Genomic DNA, 24,487 nt, shown 5'->3' on the forward strand with positions numbered 1-24,487 from the left:
AGATATAAATGTGGAGTAGCAGCCAAAAGATGCTGATGCTTTTCTACTTTATATACCTTCAAGATCATTCTATATCAGGATCCATACATGTAGAGCTCTCTCATCTTTAACTGCTCCTTGTTACTCCATTCATGGACATACCAAAATGTACTTGATTATTCTCTTATTCAATGGATAGTTACATTTTATCTATTATTTTGGATTTACATGCACACAACAGTGATTATTCTTTTTTAAAAATATATATATATATATTTTTATTGGTTTCAGAGAGGGAGGGAGAGGGAGAGAGAGAGAGAGAGAGAGAGAGAGAGAGAGAGAGGGAGAGAGAGAGAGAGACACACCAATGAAGAGAGAGAATGCATGGATCAGCTGCCTCCTGCACCCCCCACACTGAGGATTGAGCCCGCAACCTGGGCGTGTGCCCTAGACCGGAATTTAACCTGGGAGCCTTCCGTCTGCAGGCCGATGCTCTATCCACTGAGCCAAACTGGCTAGGGCTGAATATTCTTTTAAATATGTTCATTTCACATAGGTGCAATTATATCAAATCTAAAAGATAAATTGCTAGGTAAAAGGGTATGTACATTTGCTTATTAATAGATACTGCCTAAAAGCACTTCATACAAATGTATTAATATGCACTCCCACGTCAATATATGAGTGCCTGTTTTTTTAAATATATTTTTATTATTGATTTCAGAGGGGAAGGGAGAGGGGGAGAGAGAGAGAGAAGCATCCATGATGAGAGAGAATCATGGATTGGCTGCCTCCTGTATGCCTCCTACTGGGGATGGAGCCTGCAACCTGGGCATGTGCCTTTGAAGCATCCATCTATATAAAAACTGCTGTTTGAAATTTTAACCCTGCTATTTCTGGCTTCTGTAAATGCTTGCTGGCTTAAATAATAAGGAAAATAAGACTACTCCCATTTCAGAGAGGCCATTAAACCTTCCCTAGACAAAGTTATCAGTGCTGGCATCAGGCCAAGCCTTTGGTCGACGTCTCAAAGTGCCAGCACATAGGGCCCTTTAAGAACTTGCAAAGGGAACCGGAAAACCCCCATTTTGGGAAGACAAAGAGGATAAGATAGTATAAATACAGGAAAATTCCTGTGTGATTTCACCCAGAATTTGAGAGACATTTTCCTCTGGGCACGCGTGTAATAAATGTAACTTCATCTCTCTAAGCGTTGCTTGGTTCTTCTCTGGTTTTTCTGTAACACCTTTGACCAGAATCGAACCCAGGACCCTTCAGTCCAAAGGCTGACGCTCTATCCACTGAGCCAAACTAGCTGGGGCAATGCCTGTTTCTTCACACCTTTACCTACCTAGTGAATTATCAATCTTTCTAATCTTGCTGATCAAGTGGATAAAATATGGTATATCTTTCTAGCTTAATGTATATTTCTTAAGCATAAGGTTGAGAATCTTTTAATGTTTAAAGTTCATTTGAATTTTAAATTTAGCCTTTTTTCATTTCCTATTGGGTGATATTTTCTTATTTATAGGAACGATTTTCATATTAGGGAAATTATCTTTTTTATATGTATTACAAATACTTTTATAATTTTTTGCTTAAAATTTTTTATAGTGGTTTTAGCTATATAGGATTTTTAAATGTTTTAAATTTTTTTTGTTTATGGCTTCTGGAGTTTGCAGCCATATTTAGAGAGGACTTTCCAATGGAAAAAAGTATAAAGAAAATTTACTTTGTTTTCTTATGATTTAAATAATTATATTGTTAAATCTTTGATTAATCTAGAATTTATTTTGGTGTAAGGAGTAAGTTAAAAATCCAATTTTGTGTGTGTTTTTGGATAGTCACAGTATTGTCCAGAATTAATTAAATAATCTTCTTTCCCACTGATCTGCAAACCACCTTTATTGCATGTTAAATTCCTATTTATATTTGGGCAAAGTTCTAAAAAACAATTTCTATCATTTTTCATTGATTGTCTCCTCTTTTCTTATGTCAGGCCCATGTGGTTTGGGTAGGATTAGGCAGTAACTTTATATTTCAGGATTTTTCTGTGTGTCATTGCATGTTTCTCATTAAACTTAGATTTAGCTTTTTAGTCACCACCAACCCTCAAATTTTCTGTATTTTGTTGGGTTTGTGGTGATATTATGGATTAAGATAGAGAGAACTGCCTTTTTTAAATATCACATCTTTCTACCCAAGACCAAACAAAATATGTCTTTCTATATGTTCAAGTCTTCATTGGTGTCATGTATTAGCATTTAAAATATTTCTTCAAATACATTTAGAACATTCTAGTTAATATTCATTGTAATTAATTAGATTTATGCTTTGACCTATTATAAATGAAGCCTTTTCCCATTATTTTTCTCCCTCATTTTAACTGATTAATGTTGTATATAGCAAGACTCCTGGTGTGTACTTAGATATCAGTATTGCATCCAATATAAGAATTCTCATATAACTTGTAATAGTTTTTTTTCCTTTATCAACAAGTAATAATTATGTAAATTTTTAAAGTGTGATTTCTGGATCTCATGTCCTTGTATTCTTGACCTACCCAGACTTTTTCTTCCTTGAGGGATTTTCTTGGTCCCTTGAAAACTTTCATTGCTTTTCTCTGCCATCATCAGTATCCATTCTTCCTTTAACTTAAAAATTGGTGATTAATAAATGCTAATGGTGATAAGAAGTCAGTGCCTCTGAACATCCTCCTGGCAGACATTTAGAAAGAATCTGAAGAGGGACTTTCCAGAGAATAGATTTTGAAGATTCTAACAGGATATTCTTCATGTTTCATAAATGAATAATCCCCAGGGCTGAGTCCTTATTATCTCATCAGCTCTAATAGTTTTAAATAATACTATGAAATGAATGAGTTTCAAATTTCTATGATCTTATTGAGCACTTGTTACATAAAATTTTCTAATGAAAATCTATAATGATATTTTGAAACAAAATTAATCATATTCACCTTAACCATTACCACTTCCTATCAAGACAGTTCATTTAAGGCCCCAATGGCTCCAGTTCTTGAGGAATCTGGGGTTTAAAACATGTAATCAGGATGAAGGAGTAGGGACTAAGGTAGAGACCAGACTTATGAACTGAGTCAATAATAGGAATTGGGGGTGAGGGGAATGGAGTAAGGTTAGGAGAGGAGAAGCATGCTTGGGATCAGAGGACTCCCTACGTGGAAATAAGGTGATTCTCTTACTCCTCATTATGGCTGGCGCTAGATGACTTGAGGACCACATGGCAATTAATTTCTATTACTGGAGCATAGATGCAGTTCATAGGCCAATTCACTCAGCTTGGGAACCAATTCACTCAGCTTGGGAACACTCTAGCAGGCAGAGAGCACGGGTGGATGCAGACTGGAGAGACAGAAAGACAGAACAGCTAAGAAAGAAAAAGACAAAAACAATGTCAGGAGATGCAATATGTTCCTTTGTCTGCAAACCACACTTTTCTGCCTACTACATCTACAACTTTATTTTTACTACTAATATTGTTACCTCTTACCCATTTCCCTCTCCTATACATAGACATTCTTTTAATTTAGCAATACTCATAATATATAGTTTCCCTCATGGTTTTAAAAAATGTTTTTCATCTAAATTTAGATGTGAAAAGGCAAATAGTCTTGTTACTTTTTTACAGATAGGGAAACTGGGACTGGAGAAAATAAGTAATGTTCTGATGTAGTTATTAAGTGACAAACAAAGCTTCGAACCCAGACTTCCTGACGGCAACTCAAAGTTCTTTCATTAGCCCCACTGTGTCACTATAACGTAGGCAGAATTAATGGCTAACAATATGGCAAGAGTTACCCTTTCTAACTTATTGCTTCTGCCCTACACAGAGAGCTGTATCTCTGAACAGCAAGTTAGCACAACCCCATCAGTGGTAAAAGACCTTAAAACTACAGATAAGTTCATCTCACTGGCTTTCTAGTCTTCTTTAGCTTGTAGCTGTAAGAGGTTTAGAGTAGCTTTCTAAGGGCATATGTTAGCCTCCAGTTTTAATGAAGAGTAAGGGACTTAATACAGACAGATCCTACCTGGAAACAACCTAAGGAAAAGCTGCAGACTGGGTCACAATGGGACATAGCATATCTATAGCTGAAGGCCTGACAGCAATTCCTGCCAAAGAGACCTATGTGTGGTACAGAAAATGTATGATGGAATATCCCTCTGGCCTGCAAACTCTGCATGAATTTAAGACACTCTTGGGTTTGCAAGGTCTGAATCAAAAGGCCAATCAACATGTTGATCAAGTCTCTAATACCTTTGACAAGAACAAGGTAAGAACTTATACTTTGCATTTGGCTATGGTTCTGCATTTTGCCTTTTTTAAAATATAAAGTAGCCTGAGGTAAAACATGTGCATCCCTCTGAATTAGGGAGGTCTTCAGAGACCCCACAGCTTGTGGGTAAGTGAGTTATTAAATGCGTTTAGCACTGACGGCATGAAAATAATTGGGAACTAGCCACTCCACCCTTGGAAATGTTCTGCATGTAGGGAGTTATTTTAAAACCAAAATTAAATCTCTGCATGGAATGCTAATGCTATCGTTTAAACAAATCTAATAAGTGCAGATTGATTTACAAAGACTATTTTCAAAGTGTTTAATGCAATGGTGACATTTTATAGAAAAGCAAATTACAGAAATCTGCTTCCTAAGGTGCGATTGAATCTAGATTGGCAGATAAAATCAATACAAATTAGCCAATGTGTTGTTCATGCCCAAATCAAAAGTGGGAATGCTTCATAATACTTTTCTTTCCCTCGTATCTGACTAATTTAGTTTTTGGGGAAAAACAAAACAATTTATTTATAGTTTTAAATTCAGATAAATTTTAGTTTCTAAAGATAGTTACTCAGCTATTGTCCTAAATTTACTCATTCCTGAGGAGTCTCCGCACATTTAATTTCATGGGTTGGAAAAATATCAAGAAGAGAAAAGAAGATATGGAATAGTAAAAATAAGACCAAAAAAGTAATCTGAAATACCAGGCTAAAGATGTTCCTGCCTGTTTTTCCTTGTGCTTTTCAGTTATTTTACTTGTAGATCAGTAAAGTTCAAAATGTACTGATGCCATCTAGAATAAAAGGGAAGAGGGAATACTACTCATAGATAAACAGCTGACATCGGAAGGCCGGACAAGACAATAGAAGAGAAAGAATGGCTGATGAATTTACGACAATTGAAATGATTGGCTGACTGTTAGGATGTGTGAAATCCAGCACAATCCTTTTCCAAAGCCAAAAAGCAGATAACCAAAGGAGTTAATAACAAAGAACTGGAGTTAATAACCAAGAACTGTGTGAAATTAAGGGCTATTTTAATCCCTATAGTAACGTCAGGAACAAATTTCTTTGAGGACATAGTTGTCTTTTGTTCAATGTTATCAAACATGAATGAAGCGCCTCCTGTGTAGCATGACTGTGTTTTCCTCATAAATTGTACTTAGCATAGTTGAGTGCAAATGGGGCTCAGCCCCTATGGAGCTTACAGGTCAGTGGGAAAAAGAGAAAGATTCTGCTTGTGTTTTCACTCTGAAATATGTTCTGGATGTGCTATAGAGTGAATGAGCCACCCCAAATTCATGTTCAAATCTAAACCCCAATGTGATGGATTTGGAGGTGGGGTCTCTGGGTGGTGATCAGGTCATGAGGGCAGAGACTTCCTCAGTGGGATTAGTGCCCTTATAGAGTGACCCCCAGAGAGAGTTTTTTCACCCTTTCCTCCATGTGAAGACACATGGGATGACAGTTATCCACGAACCAGGAAGCTGGCCCTTACTAGACAGGGCATCTGCCTGTGCCTTGATCTTGGGTTTCCCAGCCTAAAGAACTGCTTTAAACTACCCAGTCCATGGTATTTTGTTATAGCAGGGGGATTAAGGCAGGATACCATGTGCATGTTGCGTGTTGTTTCTCTTTGTCTCTACCTCTATCTCAGGGCATGCTCACTTGCTCTCTCACACTGTCATTCTCGGTTTCACAGTGGAAGCCTGTTCTAGACAGCAGCTTCTTGGCTCAGACAGTACTCCTAAGAGGTTAGAAGAAGACTTCCCATCAAGTTCTGTAGTTATTCTCCAAAGGTGTCGATGTCATATCCCAGGACAGCGACGCTGCTGTTAGCCCACTGTTTGTGAAAGCACTGTGCATGTCTGTGGTTCCCAGGCACGAGCAGGAACACGTGACAGGTAGTGCTGAATAGAAACAAAAGGAAGCCGGCTGTCGGGGAAGCAGGGCCAGACCATGTCCAGACAGATGGCCTAGGGCATGTGCCATAGGAGTGAGAATCCTCTCAGTGACAGCCACGTGGTGGCCAAGCCCATCTCAGGAATGTAAATGACTTGGAAGCTCTGCTAGGATTCGTAATTTATTGTGGAGATTTTATGTTTGCTTAGAAAGCAAGAGCACCAGGCAGTGATGACAAATGCCATGAAAGGTGTGGGGATCTCTACATAAAATCAGGTCATAAAATGAGAAGGCTAATGATTGTTCATTATCAAGTGATAGTAAAAATGATATGCAATTATGCAAAGGAAAACAAAAGAGCCATGGATGTAATTAGATCAATAAAACTATCAGCTGTCCATAATCTGGAGGATTTATTCTTTCTGTGGAGCTCCTCTGCTGCTTTACCTGTTCTGGGGAGAAGTCATTCTAAAATGCATTTCATACTTTCCTCCTCCTCAAAGTGCTGGCAAAACATTTTCTTCTTATCACTCATTATTATGAACATTGGTTGTTACATTTATAAAATACCATGAAGCACCCATGCCTATTGAAGTTGCTGGGGCTAAGCTTCCTAATGTTAAAATTCCTGAAAATACCTGTCTTTGTTAAAGCTTTAACATTCCAATCTCTTTTTACTCTGCCATTTTTTACATTTTTTTAAATTGATTTCAGAGAGGAAGGGAGAGAGAGATAGAAACATCAATGATGAGAGAGAATCACTGTTCAGCTGCCTCCTGCACTCCCCTTACTGGGGATCTAGCTCGAAACCCAGGCACGTGTCCTTGACCGAAATCGAACCTGAGACCTTTCAGTCCACAGGCCGATGCTCTATCCACCAAGCCAAACCAGCTAGGGCTTTACTCTGCCTTTTTTAAACCTGGGTTTGGCTTGTACTCAAGTTAACCAAACTTATTTGAATAGTGCATGACATAAAAGTAAATAGAGTCTGAAGGTTAGAGTATCGCGTTTATAACAAGTCCTTTGCCCAACCCCACACCCTTGCAGGCTTCTCTTTGGCACTCAGTAACAATAGTTAATGCTCTCTGAGTGCTTATTATAATGTGCCTGTCACAGTTCCAGGCACAGGACATAGACAAACGCATTCAAAGTCATATGATTGTAAAACGTACTGATGTTGGCAACTCAGACCACAAGGAAAGGCAATTAGTTAATTGACCATTGGCCCCAGTGAGTCACTTTGAGACCCATCACTGCATTTGTGTTGAGTCCATGCCTGGATTTAGATAACCACCAGTGAATGAGTGCAGCAGAAATAATAAGGCCTATTCATTCCTAAAAGACAGGGGATTCCATTGTCACCTGCCTTTGACTCAAGGATTCCCTGGAGGCTTTGTCCACAACCATAGGTTTAAGGAGCATTTAGGACACTTTTCTTGATCCCTTCACCTGGGTCAGGTTAACATTTTGATCTGACATCTCCCCCAAGCTTCCCTGACTTTCTTCCTATTTCCTTCCATATAGCATTTCTCCAAGTAAATGTCTTAAATAGAATTAAGAGGTCTAATATCCAGTGAATAAGAGTCACAGAAAAAGAGCCCAGAGAAAATGTAAGATTATAACAAAACGAACTAGAACAATTTCCTAGACCTATCAGACACAAGGGCCCAGCACAATAAACAGAAAAAGATCAACCTACAGCATATGCTGAAAAGTTTTGTAAACATGGTTAAAAGAAGATCCTAAAATCTTCCAAAAGGGAAATAAATGGAAATCAAAATAGCCTTCCTTGGCCAGTGTGACTCAGTTGGTTGGAGCATCATCTTCTACACCAGAAGGTAGCAGGTTTGATTCCTGGTTAGGGCACATACCTAGGTTGCAGGTTTCTCTCTCTCTCTCTCTCTCTCTCTCTCTCTCTCTCTCTCTCTCTCTCTCTCTCTCCCTCCCTCCCTCCCTCCCTCTTCTCTTTTCTCTCATCTTTCTTCTTCTCTCTCTCAAAAAAGAAAAATAACCTTGAGCTTCTTAAGACCTATATTAGAGTCTAGAAGTACAGGTAAATGGATAAATGCTTCTAAAATTCTGAGGGGGAAAGCATCAAGCCAAATCAAATGTGAGAGAAAATAAAGGCATTCAATGACTGAAAATTTTATTTCACACTTATTCCCCCCCGACCCCCCGCCCCGTAGGAAGCTACTGGAGCACATGCTTCAGTAAAATGAAGGCATCTATTGACAAAGACGGAGAGAGTGAATCCAACATAGGAAAATAAATATGTTCCATCCAGGATCATGGAGAAGGAAAGTCCAGATCAAATATTATGTAGAAAGCCTAACGTGCTGCTAATCCAGATGGAAAAGAAGGAAGGGGACTCAGGGAGGAAGACCTGAAAAGATGACACTGATGCATTATCTACTATGTTTGAGAATTTCAAGACAATATTATTAATTGCTATTTAGCCAATTTAATAGTGCATTTGGAAAAAAAACACAAGACTAACTGCAAAAAAAACCCCACCCACAAAATTTAAACTGAAGCGACTTAAAAATTTATTACAAAAATTTTACACACATACAAAAGTAGAATAATTAACTCCCATTGACCCATAATCCATTTCAACACATCAAAATTTTGCTTCGAAGTCTTATTTTTTTCTGAAAATTTTTTATAATTAAAAAAACACTCAAACATTATATGATTTCACCTACAAGGACTTCATTATTCAATATAACAATAAAGACTCTATTTTTTTATTTTTGTTAATGCTCATTCGAGGAAATTTTTTCCATTGATTTTTAGAGAGAGTGGGAGGGAGAGGAAGGGAGCAGAAGGGAGAGGGAGAGAACCATCGATGTGAGAGAGATATATGGGTTGGTTACATGGCTTTCCCAGACCAGGCACCTATGGCATAAAGTAGATGTTGAACAGATATTTTCAAAATAATTAAATAAAATAATAGGGGAAGTGACAATTTTAGTATCCTCACTTTTTTATACACACACTTCCTTTCTGTTTTTCTCTCCTTCTCTCCATTTTTGTCTCATATTTATACCAAGGATGGCCACTGTATTTTTCAAATTCTTACTTAGAGCCCAATTGGAGTGATTATCTCAAGGAAGGTTTTTAAAATTTATTCATTAATTTTTTTTTAATTGCCCTTGCTGGTTTGGCTCAGTGGATAGAACATTGGCCTGTAGACTGAAGGGTCCCAGGTTTGATTCTGGTCAAGGGCACATATCTTGGTTGCAGGCTTGATCCCCTGGCCTGGGTCAGGACGTGTGTGAGAGGCAACCAATTGATGTGTCTCTTTCATATGGATGTTTCTTTCTCTCTGTACCTCTCTCTCCCTTCCACTCTCTCTAAAAATCAATGGAAAAATATCCTCCAGAGAGGATTAACAAAAAATAAAAGATAAATAAATTTAAATACTCTCTGGAAAAAAAATATATACATTAAAAAATTGTATTGAATTTATTGGGGTGACATCCTATATCAGTGATGGTGAATCTTTTGAGCTCGGCGTGTCAGCATTTTGAAAAACCCTAACTTAACCCTGGTGCGTGTCACATATAGAAATTTTTTGATATTTGCAACCATAGTAAAACAAAGACTTATATTTTTGATATTTATTTTATATATTTAAATGCCATTTAACAAAGAAAAATCAACCAAAAAAATGAGTTTGTGTGTCACCTCTGACACGCATGTCATAGGTTTGCCATCACTGTCCTATATAATAAAGAGGTAATATGCAAATTGACCATCACTCCAACACACAAGATGGCCAACCCCATGTGGTCAAAGATGGCCTCCCCCATGTGGACACACGTTGGCTGCCACAAGATGAGCAGCAGGGGAGGGCAGTTGTGGGTTATCAGGCCAGCAGGGGAGAGTAGTTGGGAGGAACCAGGCCTGCAGGGGAGGGCAGTTGGGGGTGACCGGGCCTGTAGGGAAGGGCAGTTGTGGGGGACCAGCCCTGCAGGGGAGGGCAGTTGGGGGGAACCAGGCCTGCAGGGGAGGGTAGTTAAGGGAAATCGGGCTGGCAGGGGAGCAGTTAGACATTGATCAGGCTGGCAAGGGAGTGGTTAGGGGGTGATCAGGCTGGCAGGCAGGCGAGTGGTTGGGAGCCAGCAGTCCTGTATTGTGAGAAGGCAGTCAGACATCCCTCAAGGGGTCCCAGATTGGAGAGAGTGCAGGCTGGGCTAAGGGACACCTGGCCCCCACAACCCGTGCATGAATTTTGTGCACCGGGCCTCTAGATGGTTAATAAAATTATAAAGGTTTTATGTGTACAATTCTATAATACATCATTTGTATATTGTATTGTGCATTCACCACCCAAAGTCTAGTCTCTTTTTGTCATCATTTATCTCCCCTTTACCCTCTTCTATCTACCCCAATCCTTCTTTCCCTCTGGTAATCACCATACTATTGTTTGTGTCTATGAGGTTTTTGTTTTACTTAATCCCTTTACATTTTTACACCCAGTTCCCCAAACCCTCTCCCCTCTAACACCTGTCAGACAGTTCTCTGAGTTTGTTTCTATTTTGTTTGTTTGTTTTCTTCATTAGATTCCACATATAAGTAAAATCATATGGTACTTGTCTTTCTCTGACTGACTTATTTCACTTAACATAATACTCTCCAGGTCCATCCATGCTGTGGTACAAGCTAAGATTTCCTTCTTCTTTTTTTTTTTTTTTACAGCTGAGTAGTATTCCATTGTATAAATGTACCACAGCTTTTTTAAACATTTACCCACTGATGGAACTTTAGCTGCTTCCAAGTCTTGGCTTAATAGTGCTGCATATATTCTTCTAACTAATGTTCCAGGTTTCTTCAGATATATTCCCAGAAGTGGAATCACTGGGTCATATAGTAGATCCATTTTTAATTTTTTGAGGAAACTCCATACTGTTTTCCACAGTAGCTGCACCAATATTAAATATTTTTAACTTGTGTAGAGATAAGAATTTCAGCTCATATACTCAGGCATTGAAGAAATGTAACTTTCGTTTTTTATAATGCAGTTACTTTATACTTTTAGTCCCCATTTTACCAAGGAGAGGTCTCCCTCCACTTTCCAGGGTTACATATAAACCTCATGGGCACTTCTAAACCTCAAGATATTAATAGGCATTTGTTGAGATAGCATCATGTCTCACCTCCTACTTCACTAAGAAGACTGCTATCTTGCTCAGCTGGGCCTGCTGGGTCCAGTTTTCTCTTGGTTACTTTATACTCCTAGGCACAGAAGCCTTGTAGATTGGCTCAGAATTGTCCGACCAGTACTCCTTACAGCCTTTCCTCCAAAACTATGTCAGGTTCAGGGAAACATGGCGAGTTTCCACCCAGTCAGTGAATCATAGGTGCTTCTGCTTTTACATCTGCCAACCCCACCTGGCATATCTGTCACTCAGCCCTCCAACCATTCTTGGCCTTTCAAAGTGGTACCCTCTCCCTCCTCCTCCCCACAGCCCAGTGTCTTGTAACTCTTCCTTCCCTATTCCATACTTCCCCAGTCTATGGAATCTTTATCTACTTTGGGAGTAGCCAGGAGAAACTAGAGAAACTGGCTCTAATTTATGTATTCTTCGAAATTTTTTGTTAATGGCACCAATTTTATTCTCAGAATCCTGGAAGGCTTAAATTCCTGAAACTCGAGATCTAAGAATGAACATTTGATTTCTGCTTTTTTTGCTATAAAGACTTATCGCTCAAGCAATAAATGTCTTTACTGAACGTGGGAGGTCTGGATGGTAGAGAGGATTTCCAGGGGGCAAAGTCACATCCTGATTACATCATATTATTATCCCACTTCACTTGCAAATAGTTATTGAAGACCTGGAGGCTTGCAGAAGGAAAGTAGGTACAAAGATGAATAGAAATTGGTTCCTTTCCTCAAAGGAGTTTACAATACAGAGGGGTGACGAATGCATTCTTCACAAATAAAAGGTGGTAAATAATCAAAGATGGAGAGGGCACAGCCCAGCTCTAGTTGCAAGGTTCCAGATGGGTCTCGGGTGTTATAGGGATGCTTTTATTTATTTATTTTTTAAAATATGTTTTTATTGATTTTTGGAGAGAGAGGAAGGGGAAGGATAGAGAAAAACATCGATAAGAGAGAGACGTTCATCAGCTGCCTCTGGCACACCTCCTACTGGTGATTGAGCCCACAACCAGGCATGTGCCCTGACCGGGAATTGAACTGGAGACCTCTTTGTTCCTGGGTCAATGCTCAATCACTGAGCAACACTGCCTGGGCTTTAAACCCTATCCAGTAATGTGACCTGTGGTCCAGCCTCTTCCTAGACCAGCAGACTGTATGGAAGGGCCAGGGAAGTCTCTAATTTTATCCCATCAGGGTAGTTAGAAAAATCACACTCAAATTGTGGAGGTGTGGGAGGATGAGGGTGAGTAGGTAGGTAGAAGACATGATTTTCTGTGCCCCCAAAGAGTTGAAAAATTACTTGAGAATAAACATTATACCAAGATTAAATGCTCAAAGAATAAAACAAGGCTGTATAATATGACATACTAGCATGACTACTCTATTCAAGGTACATTTATTGGGCCCAGGAGATGCATGAAGACTAAGTTGTAGAGTTAGTTAGGAAAGGCTTTCTGGAGAAGTTGAGGCATTTGGGGATCGCGAACGAAGTGAAGAACTCGAATTATCAATTATTTCTGTATCAGTCACTGTTTTAAGGACATTATGTTTATTATCTCAGAATTCTCACAACAATAAGAGTAGGTACCATTTTTATCATTTCCATTTTACAGATGAAGAAACTGAGGTACAGACAGGTTATCTAACTTGTCTGAAACTACACAGCAGGATTGGAATGCTGGCAGTCTGACCCAAAGGGCTATACTCTAACTTATGGTATTTCAACTTTAACAAAGGAGTTGAGAATTTCAATGAAGAGAAAAGCTCAAATTAAAGTATGAGATAGAAGAAAGAAGGGTATGGGGAACTTAACTAAGGCCAAGGGAGCACACTCCAGGCACCTCATCTGTATCCTTTGCTCCATACAGGTGACCAGCCTGTAGTTGGGGCTGCATAAGACACTCAGAGTACGAGATGCTGGTAGTGGGTGACTTGCTTGGAAAATCTATTCTAGAGCTTTAGAAAGTCAGTTCATGGTCCCTCTGGCTCCTGGTTTGTGTTCTTGCGCCTGTATTAGGTAAGAAGGTAAATGCATGTCCCTCAGGGACACACCGAGACATCTGGATTTTATCCAAACAGTGCCAGTGGCAGCCCTTAGATAGGACCCAAGGTGCTCTAGGAATCACCATTTGCCAGATGTGTGCATGCAGGAGACCTTTTCTAATGAGCAGAAGTGGGGTAAGAAAAGCCTGGTTGTTGGAGCAGGAGTAGAGATGCTGCTGGATTGGAGGGGAAATGGACCCAGAACGCTTGTTCGAAGATTTGCCTCTTAAGACTCCGAGATAAACAAGGGAGGTAAAATGGTTTCTCTGAATCTGTGGGTTTGGAAATCAAACCAGGAATAGAATGATGGTTTAAGGTGGAAAAACAGTTGTCAGAACTAGAATACATCTAAACACTAGGATAAAACGGCTAAAGCAAATTTTCAGGTTACTTAAATGAATAGCCTCAGACAACTCCTGGGAAGCAAGAGTGAGGGAATGGTGAGTGAAAGAAAAGTGAGGATAAGCACTCACCTGTGGGATTTAGTACATGTTAGTTTTCCTATAAATATCCTCACAAATCAAATCCTAGCTTTAATGTATCAGAAGTCCTTGTTATTTTTAGATAAGTCCTGTGGTGAATCTCTTTGTCATCATGGGGATGGTGGCCCAGCCCCTCAGCTCTGACCCTACTGCTGTGTGTAATCTTGGACGAGGCCCATAATCTCTTTATGTTAAAGTTATCACTTCTAAAATCAGGCAAGACCTATCCTGCCTGCATTTCACTGAGCTCCTGTGAAATAACATAGGCGGAAACTTGGCAAAAACGTGAAATACAGCCCACAAAGAGATGATATGTTTATCTGTAAAATGCAGATAACTCTGACCTCAACCCCCGCAGTTTTCATAACAGTGAAGATTAACGATACTTTTTATCAATTTCAAATTCTATTTCTAAATGAAAGAGTGCCTGCAGGGGCAGGAGTTGCTTTCCCACCATTTCTCATTTCTATTGATCCCAGAGCCATAGACATTCATTTGTGCTGTTTGAGGCAATATTGGTCCCTTGCAATGGTTGCCCATCCGAGAATGAAATTAATTAAATGGGAATCATTTTTAGAGTTTTGACTGTCTTCTTAACCTAACTAGGACAACTCCTTCATGGGAGTTCCAGCTCTACTTGAAATTCAGAAGTGACCTTTGGTTATCTGCTTCCTTCGCTTCTCTTTGTGTGAGAGCCCTTAAAAACTGGAGCAAGTGAAAGATTTATGTGATTTGAAAAGAAACCCATTTATGTTTGCCTTTTGCTGGTTTATGGATTGGAATTTTTTTTCTTAACTAATGTGAAGTTTTTATGTTATATATGTAATAACCCTCTGCAGTGTCTGTCATGAATACTATTTCCAGTTTGTTCTCTTTTTTTTTACTTTTGTTTTTCATTACAAAGGAATTCATGACATTGAATTTCATGTGCTTTTTTTTTTTACTTCTTTTGTTGCCTTCAGATGAACAAACTTGTTATCCTTTGAGAGCTCTAACACTGATTCTGTTTTTCATCCTTTGATATTTCTTAAGGTTTAATTAAAAGAAGTTTCTTGGGGAAAAAAATTGGAGCAGGCCACCTGGCTTTTAACTTGAGTCATAATCGCTGCCATTCATTAACCCCCTGGCTGCCCTGCAGTCTGTAAGGCAGTGTCTGACTGTCTGACCTACAAGGTGACCACAATTACCACTGCTATCCTTCGGGCACATTTACTGGAAAGAAATGACCATCGCTTAGACTGCAGTCTCTTAAGGGTAAAGACCAAGGCTATTAACTTCACAACCACCAACATAGATGATCTCAGGAGACATTTGCTGGTGATAATAAAACACCTCATATTTGTTTAGCACATTATAATTTACAGAACATTTTCACATATATCATCCATTATTAACATTTGGCTGAGCCTTTCACAAAATTTTATCCATTAAAGATATCAATTGTGCCTGCTGATATACATTTAAACTTTGGCTGTTATAACTCATATATTTTAACAAAATCTGTTGGAATTGTGTTTCTCAATTCTGGCTACATAGTAGAAGCACGTGGGGTTATTATGAAAAACTAGAGGCCCGGTGCACGAAATTCATGCATGGGTTGGGTCTCTAGGCCTGGCTGGCAATCAGGGCTGATCTGTGGGGCAACTGGTGGGGTGATCAGGGGCCCCTGCTGGCACCCATCTTGGCTGGCCTGGGGCCTGCTGGTTGGGGGCAGCTCCTGTGTTGAGCGTCTGCCCCTGGTGGCCATTGTGCATCATAGCAAACAGTCAGTCTGCTGTTCAGTCGATTTGCATATTAGGCTTTTATTATATAAGACTAGAGGCCCGTGCACAAAAATTTGTGCACTCGGGAGGGAGGGGGTCCCTCAGCCCGGCCTGTGCCCTCTCGCAGTCTGGGACCCCTTGGGGGTGACCACTTGCTGGCTTAGGCTTGCTCCCTGGGGGATTGGGCCTAAGTTGGCAATCAGACATCCCTCTGGCAGCCCGGCAGCCCTGGGGGGATGCCCACTTGCCAGCAGGGAGCAGACCTAAGCTGCAGTTGGTCATCCTTAATGCTGCTGAGGAGGCAGGAGAGGCTCCCACCACCACCACTGTACTGGAAGCCATCAGCCTGGCTTGTGGCTAAGCAGAGCTCCCCCATGTGGGAGCACACTGACCACCAGAAGGCAGCTCCTGCATTGAGTGTCTGCCCCCTGGTGGTCAGTGTGTGTCATAGTGACCAGTCATTCCCAGTCTTTCTGCTGTTAGGGTCAATTTGCATATTACCCTTTTACTATATAGGATAGAGGCCTGGTGCAAGGGTGGGGGCTGGCTGGTTTGCTCTGAAGGGTGTCCCAGGTCAGGGTGGGGGTCCTGCTTGGGTGCCTGGCCAGCCTGGAAGAGGGGCTGATGGCTGTTTGCAGCTGGTCACACCCCCTTCAGGGTGGGGTTCCCCACTGGGGTGCCTGGCCAGCCTGGGTGAGGGGCTGAGGGCTGTTTTCAGGCTGGCAGGTGACTGAAGCTCCCAGCCTCTTTTTTTTTCTTTCTGGGATTTATTTAGCTTCTGTAGCTGTCACTGGAGCTGAGAGCCGGCTCCAGCTCTGAGGCCCACCTGGTTGAAAGCAGGTATCTGAGTTTGTTTAGCTTCTATAATTGCAACATTGTTGCATCTGGAGCTCAGAGGTGGGCTGAGGCAAGTGGGGAATCTTGGCTTCCTTCATCACTGGAGCAAGCAAGCCTCCTGCTCTCTTCAGCTGCGTGGCTGCTGGCCGCCATCTTTGTTGGCAGTTAATTTGCATATCCTGCTGATTAGCCAATGGGAAGGGTAGCGAAGTTACGGTTAATTACCATGTTTCTCTATTATTAGATAGGATACCAGTGGCTGGATCTCCATTCTAGTCCAATTGAATGGAGAAGCAAGGTTTCGTTTTGTTTTGCTCGTTTCAAGTTGCAATGTGGTTGGGATGTGCAGCCAGACATGAGCACCACTGTTAGACTAGAAAGACCACAAAGTGGAAAAAAACTGGGTTCTAGGGCCATTCCTGCCACCAAAGAGCTGTGTACCATGGATACATACAAAAAGGGGATTCTAGGTCCAAAACTACTAATCCAGAAGCAGTTCCTCAACTTTTTTTTTTTTTTTTGCAGTCTTGGTAAAGGAACATGGCCTTGAAGCAAGTATTACGTGATATGTTACTTGTAGATATGTTCCACTATCTATTTCACCATTTCTACATCTTCTACTCTCCTATTCATTAAAGAACAAGGATCCAGGATCTTTCCTAGGAAATGCAACACCATTAGGAGACAGGCTGACTGAATCAGGGTGAGGCTGGATTTTATTGTATCTGTTGCAATGTCAGTTTAGGGAGACTATTTATAAGAGGAAACCCACCTTGGCCACCTGAGGAAATGCCTTGCAAAAGGCTGCCACTGCTGTAATTAGCTCATTCAGAAATGATCAAGCTCGGACAATTGTCTTGCTTCCCCAATCGCACGTGAGACGGGCTTCTAATTCACAGTGGGTCGGACAGCTGCTGAGCTGGCTGCCTCCTGGGGGCAGATGGTCAAGGCTTGCTGATACAGCCAGGAAACCTATTCATAATCAAATGCCTGGTGAGTAAATATTATAAGAAGCCTGTGTCCTAGGATCCTTGATTTTGTATAGTCATGGCTGAGTCAGGAACAACCGTGTCTGATCTGCATAAAGATCACATTAGAAAACCAATTTACCAAGCCAGTGTATGTTTCTCATCTTACAGAGGGGAGTCGCTCCTCAGGGCGTTCCAGCAATTCCATGGCTGAGAGGGAGTCTGTGTTTCTTATTAATATAATTGCCTGGAGGTGAAAATGGATAAGGTCGTATATGTTGAACATAACATTTCCCTTATAAATTGTAAAAATATACAAAAGTATTTAAAAAATATTCACAGGTATTTGTCATCATAGAGGTGGCCTTTATATTGCCTGCTTTCCTTGCAGTTCCTAAAATGCAAATTAAATATCCCTAATAAGTGTTGGCTCAATCCTGTAATGTGCTTACACCAGCTCTCTGGGTTTCCTTCCTTCTGACCATCTAATAACCATTTTCAAACATTTCACTTCTTATGTTGCTACTGACCCACCACAGCTGGTAAAATGTCAGTGAAAAGTGTCACATGTGAAAAAAGAAAACATCTACATGTCTTTAGGTTAAGGGCTGTGACAATTCATGCATTTTTCATAGATAGTGATTCTGTGAAAAGTGGCAGAAAGTTAATGTTGTGGGAGGACATGGGGTTAATCTGGGTCTATAGTTTGGTGGATTTCTGTTAGATTTGAATTATTTGTTTTCCTGAATAAGAGGATCCACTAGAACAAATGAGGTTTTATCTCTAGTTGTTATTATAACAGTTATCTCTATTCTATGGTCTTAGTGTCACTAGACCCAGGATGATGTGTTTCTTGGTCAGTGCTGTGTAGAGTCTTGTTAGAGCTAAATGAGCTCATGTGTGTAAAGTACAATACCTGGCACGATACGTATAGCAAGTATGATGTGAACACCAATAGTTACCATTGTCATCATGACTATTATTATTATTAATAGTCCAGTCCATTTCTCATCTGCAAAACGAAAGACTTTTTCCAGAACTTTAATTCTATAATTTGAGTCAAGTAAACAAAGACAAGTTACCCTAATGTCTCTGCTTCTTGGGGTTAATCAAGCAAAGAGAGAGAGAGAGAGAGAGAGAGAGAGAGAGAGAGAGAGAGAGAGAGAGAGAGAGAGATGGCAGGACCATACCATATTAGATATATTGGATGACATCCACAGTGAGATCTTACCCAGGGACTTTACAGGGTGGGGAGAATGGGAGGATTACTCAGGGCTGTGATGCAGGTGTGAGGCCCTGAAGAGGGAGAAATGCTGAGCCAAAGCAAGAACCAGCTACACAGCAAAGAAAGGCTATAGATTCCTAGCCAAGAGTATGGATGAAGACTAAGAATTGGATCGACGAAAGCAGGACCAGTAGGTACACTTCAGGTTCTGGAGGGGCAGCTGGGTAAATTTCCTGGGAGAGGCTGTTGTCTATGGGGTGGGAGACAGGGGTTAAGGATAAAAAATGGAAAGAGGAAATCTTCATCGAAGACACCAGGCAGCAGGAGAGGGCAAGAGGAGAATGAACAACTTTTGTCCTGCTGGGCCAGATGGCTAAGGGGCAGGATGAGGGAGGGGCTGGAAGTGGTAGCCCCAAGAACCCTCTGGGCTCACAAGTCTCCCTGATTCTAAGCAGCTTAGAGCAGACAGACCAGCTTTACTTGGGCAGCAGCAGGTATGAAGCAGCACAAGCCCCAAGGGGCTGCATCTCAGAAACTCAGAGTTCCCTTACTTTATGCAACTGTGCGACGGAAGAGTTCACGCATAGGATTCCAGAGCAGCACGCTGCATGGAGCATGCCCCATCTCTTCAAGCCTATGGACACCTCTTCCAGAAAGAGAACTCAGTTGTAATGAGTTTCGGGGACACAATAGGGTGGTACAAAGAACAAAGTCTTAGAGTAAAGTAAGACTGACTGGGTTTAAACCTTGGACTCTCCCACATCCTAGTCCTGTTACTTTAACTAGTTTGAGTTTTCTGGCAATCACTTTTCTCCTCTATAAAATAATAATGATAATAACAATAATAATAATAATAAGGCTATTTGTAAGGTTGCTGTTAGAATGAAAGATAATGCATGGAAAGTGACTAGTACAGTGCTTGGAACATGGACTTTATTCCCTTTTTAAAATATAAATCATAACTCTTAGTAATAAATAAAATAATTATTTTCATATGCATATAAGCTTTATAATTCAACTTTCTACCTGCATTTCAAATTTATTATATCCTGAAAATAACTGTGATTTTTGGCAGGTCATGAACATTGCCTGGAGGCCACATATTTTACTTATGGGTTTTCTGTTGGATAGAAATGCTACAGAAAACACACACACACATACACACACACACACACACAAATACATTTTTAAAGTTGTAAAAAGCATACTTATAGTTTTCATACATTGGAGAGACCATGAGAAAGTTTAAATTTAAAGTCTCCATATATATATATATATTTTTTTTTCTCCCTCTTTTTCTTGTTTTAAACACTTTCTATAAAATGACTTATATTAATGGAGCCAAACTCCCCCAGGAGCCTGAGAAACTATCATGCTTCCATATCTTGACCCCTATTTTGACTCTTTTGTAAACCACTCCATCCTCAGATGTATAAATCTATAAACGTGTTGGATTAAAATTATTTTTGTATACATCCACCCAAACTCTTCATTCCTAAGGCTCATGGAATGGCTTTGTGTGTTCCCAATTTGCAACCTCCCTTATCCTCTAAAGAGGATCCTGCCATTGCCAAACTGATTTTCTAGGATTTTGTGATGCAGAATAATGAGAAAAATTGGTGGAGTAAGAGAGTGAAATGTTCTCACCCTAGGCTGGCAGCGAAGACACTGGGCTATGGAGATTGTTGGAGACTGAGCAGCAGGGAGCACGTGAAAGAGCAGATGGGAGAGGAAGGGGTGCTGTGAAGAAATGCATACATTTTGTGCAACTCGTGTTTGTTCCAGAAATGAAAGTAAAGACTGGCTGTTATTTTGAAATTAATTTTTGATTTCTGGACTGTATTTGTGTGACTATGTCAGTATTAATTTTTCTAGTTAGTCTTATAAGGTTAAGTAAATTCATGTAAAAATAAGTCACACTTACAATAGCCACTTGGAGAGATAGCTAGATGATTACATTGCCCACAAAGAAAGATGTGGATAAGAAAAACAGCTGAGGTCCATGGCTTCCTAGTCTTGGGATATCTAAGACTCACCTGGGAGTGTTTAATACAGACTCTTATACCCCATCCCAAGGAGTTTTGGTGCTGTTGTTTGGAGTTGGGGTCTAGGAATCTGCATATTTCATTGTTCTGACATAATTCTAATACAGGGAGTTTAAGAACCCCACTCTGACATCTCCAGACAATTTTGTGTGTCCTGAGGACTCCTGTAGCCCAAATACAGAACTATAACCATAACAGTGTTTCTTTGGATTGCCCCAAAGAAAAGTTTTGGGGCATTCTCTATTGCATTCACATTTGCAGGGACACCTCACCCCTCACCTTCTCTGTAACTCAGCCCCCATTTCCATCCTTGAAATCTGTAGATTAACTGAAGACAATAACTTTTTTCTTTTGCTTTATAGAACAGCATTTACCTAAACTCCTTTCCAACACTAACACAAGCTATTAAATCACATTCACTGGGATCATCTCTCTAATGCAAATTTCTACAAAATCTTAACAGAAAGGTAATTGGAAAGAAGGTTGGCTGCAGACTGTAAGGAGTAATTTGTATGACTACATAACAAAATGTTGAAATGCAAACAGGAAATATTTTTCTTCCAGGAGCTTTTGAAGAGGCTGCACTTGTCTAAGTAGAAAGGTTTTGTTCCCATAATCAACTTTGGCTGTAGATTAAGCAGGTTGTCCATTTTAAAACCATACAATAAAAATATTGATGCTCATCTCCGGGTTTGCCCAGAGCTTTCAAAGCCTGAATTGGAAGGTGCTAGGGCCATCCACCTGCTGTGTCTCATAAAAAATAGCAACTGTTCTACAGGCAACATTGCTCAATCTAGCCTGTTGCCATTCATCATGCAGGTGACACTGAAAACTGTGATCACTGATGCAGGATTTGAAAAATGAAACAAACCATCACAACATATCAGGTTGTTATGGGAACACTGGAGGATCAACTTTATAATAGCCAGCTCAGTCTTCGCAGGGAGGGTGCTTCTGTGACCTTTGGGTAAACATGCACAATAACCCCCCAGGAAACAGCTGTGTTGTTTGGTCAGCTCTAAAGACACAGTAGGGAGACCTGGGAGCAGATGTGCCCCTGGTTGGATACTGTCCACCCAGGTTACATCCACTGCACCTGTCAGTTCTGTTTCTGAAAAATTATGGTCATATCCTGCCAAATCTGGAGATACAATATCTTGATGTCATCTTAAATTTCAGCTCTATAAAACATGTTTTCCTTGTCTCAGCCACAGCTCTGCTAGGGATTAATAAGGTGGTGGGAACAGGCAATAGGAAAGGTAGATGGAGAAAAGGTAAAATCACTTTACGTTTTATATACTTGAGCAAACTTCCTTTAGGAGATTCATTCAACCAGACACCAATCTGTTAGCCCACGTCTTATCTCATCAGAAGTATTAAAATTATCAGTGGAGTAAAGATGACTAAATTGTAAAATGTAAAACTCTAATACCCAAATGTAGTGATATGATTTTTAAATATTTTATGCTTTTTTACATATTTGTTACATAGAGGTAAAATATTCACAGCATGAAGAATATTTAAAAATGTAATACATTGTGAAGATAACACTATAGTGATTAGCACATTGGCTTCCAATATTAGAGATGTTGTAGTTACCTTTTTTCAAAAAACAATTACCCAACCAAATAGGCTCTGCTTCACATCCAGACCTACTACTGATTTCTCAGTTGCTTTTCTTAGAGATCTGGTGGAATTAGACTCAAGACAAGCACATGTCACTTTACACTAACACTCTTTATTTCCAAGGGAAATAGGTACTTTATGTCACATCCAGTTTTGTAAGAAAGATGACATCCTATCCATGTTGCTGCAAATGGTAACCAATGAACTTGTATGCATAAACGCATAACCCATGGACACAGACAATAGGGTGGTGAAGGCCAGGGCTGGGGGATGGGTGCAGGTTGAAAGAAATCAATGGGGGCAAAAGAGGACATATGTAATACTTTCAAAAATAAAGATTAAAAATAAAAAAGACTGGACATTCCAAATATTCCAAGGAAAATGCAGCTGACTGCATGTTTTGGGCTGGATATGCTATCACCGTCATCTGAACTCATGGAAAAATAGCAGAGTGAGTCATACACCCAGAGATGACCACCTTTCTTAAGATGGTTGAATGTTTGGCTGAACAAAGTTTGAAGTGTATGGTTCTTATGAATTACACACTTTGTCTTTTTCAACTCAGAACATTTCACCAGTTTAAAAAGGATAGAAGAACTACCTAAATTTGCAACCCTTAAACCAGTGGTTCTCAACCTTCCTAATGCCTCGACCCTTTAATACAGTTCCTCATGTTGTGGTGACCCCCAATTTCATTGTTACAAATTGAACATAATTAAAGCATAGTGATTAATCACAAAAACAATATGTAATTATATATGTGTTTTCCGACGGTCTTAGGCAACCCCTGTGAAAGGGTTGTTCGACCCCCAAAGGGATCACGACCCACAGGTTGAGAACCGCTGCCTTAAACAATCTTTTCTAAGATGGACTAATATTACAAAATCTCAATAGAATAAAGAGGCTGAGAAATTTTGGCTGACACCGAAAATGAGTCCCTTAAAAGGAATCCTGGAATTTAACAGTCCAAAATGATCAACCAGAGTCTTTAAAAGGAGAGCAGAATCTGCTACTTGAGATGCTTCCTTTCCACTAAAAATGAGTACCTGGTCTTCTCCCTGAGTGGACGACAACACCTGAAGATGCCAAGGAGAAGGCAACCACTGTAGGTGCTCAGTGGTGAGGGTTCAACCTTCTGTCATGGCATTTGAGAACCATTTCTTTTTAGATATAAGAAGTAGGGATTTTCTCCAAAAAAGTATTTAACTACATATTTAAAGTTACTTGTTTCTTTTTCTATACCCATTTTTCCTATACACATACCTATGTATTATCATTATTTTGAATTAATTTACTTTTTAGAGAGAAAAAGGGAGAGAGAATGAAATATTGATACGAGAAAGAAACATGAACGGCTGTCTCTTGCCCACCCACTACTGGGGATTGAGCCTGAACCCAGGCATGTGCCCTGATCAGGAATCGAACTGGTGACTTCTCGGTGCATGGGATGATGTTCAATCAACTGAGCCACATCATCCAGGGCCCTATATGTTATTTTTAAAATGAAACACCAAGAAAAAGTTCTATGCTAAAATTTTTTGGGTTAACTTCTCAAATAAAAGGTCTGCTCATAAACAATAACTTCTCAAATAAAAAACAATTGTTATTTTAAAATATTTATTTCTCTTTCCACCTTGCTCTCCATAAGATGGATTTATTGACTTTTTAGAGTTTATTGCTGCTGTAAATCTAGTTGTACGAGGAAAAATGGGGCAAAAGTTAAAGCGGTATTTTAAGCTGTATGATGCTGATGGAAATGGTTCTATTGACAAAAAGGAACTGCTGAACGTCTTCATGGTAAGTGAAATAGTAAAATATCCTTTGGAGAATGTTATATAGTTAATTCAATTTTCCTCCCTATGGAGTTGGTGACAGCTATGTGATAGGCTATTTTGGGATATGCATTTGGAGCTGCTGAAACAATGTAAGTTTCACTATCTTATTGGTTACTGAGTGTACAGCTGCAAACCATTTCCTTCTGTGTGTAGTCCACTCTGAAGTTCACAAATTTAGCAGAGTATTGAGATGAAAAATGAAATAAACATGATGTTCTAAAACAGCTTATCTTTTTTTCTCTGCCTTGGTGCAGAAAGCCTTGCAAATAGCAGCTAAAATGGAAGATGGCTTAGATAACAA

The 24,487-nt window shown here is 39.9% G+C and overlaps 1 protein-coding gene across 1 annotated transcript in view; it reads left to right on the forward strand.

Annotated features, from left to right (window-relative positions):
- Nucleotides 1–4,084: 4,084 nt before the first annotated feature.
- The window catches only part of GUCA1C (guanylate cyclase activator 1C), a gene marked incomplete at both ends in the record, with an annotated part of 38,332 nt that continues 17,929 nt past the window's right edge, over nt 4,085–24,487 (forward strand). Inside the window, 2 exon segments of the mRNA XM_081085998.1 lie at nt 4,085–4,288; nt 23,999–24,148. Of these exon segments, the coding sequence (XP_080942124.1) occupies nt 4,085–4,288; nt 23,999–24,148 (354 nt within the window).

Source organism: Myotis nattereri (genome assembly GCF_964212035.1).
Source record: "Myotis nattereri genome assembly, chromosome: 3".
Classification (NCBI taxonomy): domain Eukaryota; kingdom Metazoa; phylum Chordata; class Mammalia; order Chiroptera; family Vespertilionidae; genus Myotis; species Myotis nattereri.